The sequence below is a fragment of the Lycium ferocissimum genome, unplaced genomic scaffold (assembly GCF_029784015.1).
Source record: "Lycium ferocissimum isolate CSIRO_LF1 unplaced genomic scaffold, AGI_CSIRO_Lferr_CH_V1 ctg418, whole genome shotgun sequence".
Taxonomy (NCBI): domain Eukaryota; kingdom Viridiplantae; phylum Streptophyta; class Magnoliopsida; order Solanales; family Solanaceae; genus Lycium; species Lycium ferocissimum.
The window spans coordinates 146,067-148,577 of NW_026725593.1; the positions used below are offsets into that span (position 1 = coordinate 146,067).

The following is a 2,511-nucleotide window of genomic DNA, read 5'->3' on the forward strand; positions in this document are numbered from 1 at the left end:
GCATAAGTTGTAGAAACTAATTAGTCGATACTAATAATAATGTATATAGAAATTAGAATATAATAAATCTTCTTCTCACATGTTCAAACTCGCTCCAATTTCTCTCGCATCCAGATGCTCTACAAGTTAAACTTAATACTCTTATGGCAAGCTGTTGCAAGTTTGGAGTATGATTACCAAATACCGACCACCATTCAGCTATAAAAAATAAATTTAAAGGTTTAATAATTATAAATAAGTCAAATAACTTAAGTAAAGCTATAAAAATAACTAAATCAACCCACTTACAAGGGGATGTTTTGTCTCTGTTTCTTATAGCCTGAGGCTTACCAAAAGTCCCCATTGCATGTTTATACACATGAAGCTCTTTGATTAGAGCATCTTGTGTTGCTTTAGGGACCATCTTAGCAACACAATCAAGGTAACCGTCCCACACTTCTGTTGATAAAGTCTTATTTTGATAATTAGTGTAAAACATTCCTGGGTTCAAAACATGGCCTCCTGCATGCAAAGGTCTATGAAGTTGGTCCGACCACCGCCGATCAATGATTTCGAAAACTTTGTCATATTACTTCCGATCGCCATGAAAACCCTTTTCAATAGCTTCTTTGGCTCTATCCATTGCTTTATAAATATAGCCCATTGATGGTTTTTTTTCGCCATCCACCAAGCGAAGCGCTACTATCAAAGGAGAACCAACTTTAAGTGCCCTAACAACATCATTCCAAAAAGATGTAGAAGTAAGATGTCTGACAACTTCTTTTCCCAAAATTTCCTTTGCAAATCTACTTTCTGTCCATTCGGTTGAGAAGATCATAGTTCTCAAGTTTTTCTTTTGCATGTAAAGAGCTTGCAAAGTTAAGAAGGCCGTTGCAAATCTTGTCTTTAGGGTTTCACCAAATTTCTTTGGTTTGTATATCTTCTCATCATGTTCAACAACAATGGCCTTATTGCTATGTAAGAATGTATCTTAATGGCCTTCTAAAAAACTGTAAAAGGAATATTTTAGTAGCTAAGTAATAAGCATATAGTATAAGCTATAAAGAAAGTTAGAGCTATTTTTTTTCACCTGAAGTATACGGGTTTATTTTGAAGATGTCACCAAACATCAAATTGATATAATGGGCAGCACATGGAGTCCAATAAATGTGCGGGTACACACCCATCATCATGTCACCGGCTTTAACATTCTTGGTAGCATTATCGGTAACAACTTGTATAACATTTTCCGGCCCAATTTGCTTAATAGTCTTCTCAAACAAGTTGAACATCTTGGTGGAATTCATAGATTCATCACTAGCATCGACTGACACAAGAAACACACTACCTAATGGAGAATTGACCAAAATATTGATGATCATTTTTCCATTTCGTGCTGTCCCACTTGTCCATCATAATTGAACACCCAAACTCGTCCATTTCAATTTATGTTCCTCAATAATCTCATCTATCTTCTCCACCTCTTTTTTAGATGAGTAACTCTAATTTCGTGATAGGTAGGAGGTTTCATTCCTACGCCATATTGTCCTATGACCTCAATGTATTTATCAAAACTTTTGTGATTTGCACAATTAAAAAGGAGCCCCGCATCATATACCCATCTTTGCAAAAGCACTTACAGCCGCAATCTCTTAGCGACTTCTTGGATGCGTCGATTGCTGTCGTGCTACTGCTTCCCTTCCCCTTTGATGTTTGCGGGTAACAAAGATTCATGGGACCTTTCACATTGGTAGTCCGTGCCGTGGATGATGCATTGGATGACATTTTTTGAGTTTTTGAGGGAGGAGGCATCATTTCATCATCTTCATCAAAGAGATTAACCAAGGATGCTTGGTGCAACATTTGAGTTTTTAACAACTGTTTACTTTGAACATACTTTTTTACTTCTTCCCTAATTTCAGACGGACAAACTATACATTTTTTTACATTTTTGTAACCACCAATCAAATGTTGTTTGTGTCGAGTAATTCCGCCATTGAAAGTGCCTCGACAAAAGTTACATATAACTGAATCTTTTGTTGGGCCTTTGGTACCATAATTCCAACCTATGTCTTTTTTGCTAGTGTCCGACTATTCCATTGAATTTGAACCTACTGTTTATAACTGTATAACAAAAGTTAAACAATTATTGAACAGAAAAAACAAGAGCAAAACAACCACCGCCTAACCGGTGCCGGTTGAGGAAAAAAAAATAGAGGAAAAAACGAGAGAGAAAAAAACAAAAAAAAAAAAAAAAAGAATAGAAGAAGGAAAAAAATGCGAGAGGTGGCCGGAGGAAATAGACGGTCGTCGCCGAAAAAAAGAAGAAGAAAGAAGAAGAACGAGAAGAAGAAGAAGCGAGAAGTCAAAAATACGGGGAGGAAGAAAGAAGAAGAACTGAAGAAAAAAAAGAAGGAGAAAGAGACGTACCTGAAAACCTTGAAGGAGAAGAGAGGAGGAGGCAAAACAAACCCTAGCTGCTGTTTTTCTTTTGAAAATAAGTTTCATTTAAGTCCTCCACTTCTTTTAATT

At 36.4% G+C, this 2,511-nt stretch overlaps 1 protein-coding gene across 1 annotated transcript; it reads right to left on the minus strand.

Annotated features, from left to right (window-relative positions):
• Window positions 1-568: 568 nt before the first annotated feature.
• Window positions 569-1,842, minus strand: LOC132044338 (uncharacterized). The gene is made up of 3 exons (XM_059434827.1): window positions 1,620-1,842; window positions 1,108-1,327; window positions 569-953 (listed from the first exon to the last, which is right to left on the minus strand). Exons 1-3 carry the CDS (start codon window positions 1,840-1,842, stop codon window positions 569-571), a joined length of 828 nt encoding a protein of 275 aa, XP_059290810.1.
• Window positions 1,843-2,511: the final 669 nt, after the last annotated feature.

Bases quoted from the DNA above. Each gene is read 5' to 3' on its own strand.
- LOC132044338 (XM_059434827.1), bottom strand. From the start codon at position 1,842: ATGTTGCACCAAGCATCCTTGGTTAATCTCTTTGATGAAGATGATGAA. The intron at 1,328-1,619 runs GTAAGTGCTTTT...ATTCTCCATTAG, and splicing joins GTCGCTAAGAGATTGCGGCT to GTAGTGTGTTTCTTGTGTCA. The intron at 954-1,107 runs GTTTGGTGACAT...ATTCTTACATAG, and splicing joins GCCCATTATATCAATTTGAT to CAATAAGGCCATTGTTGTTG.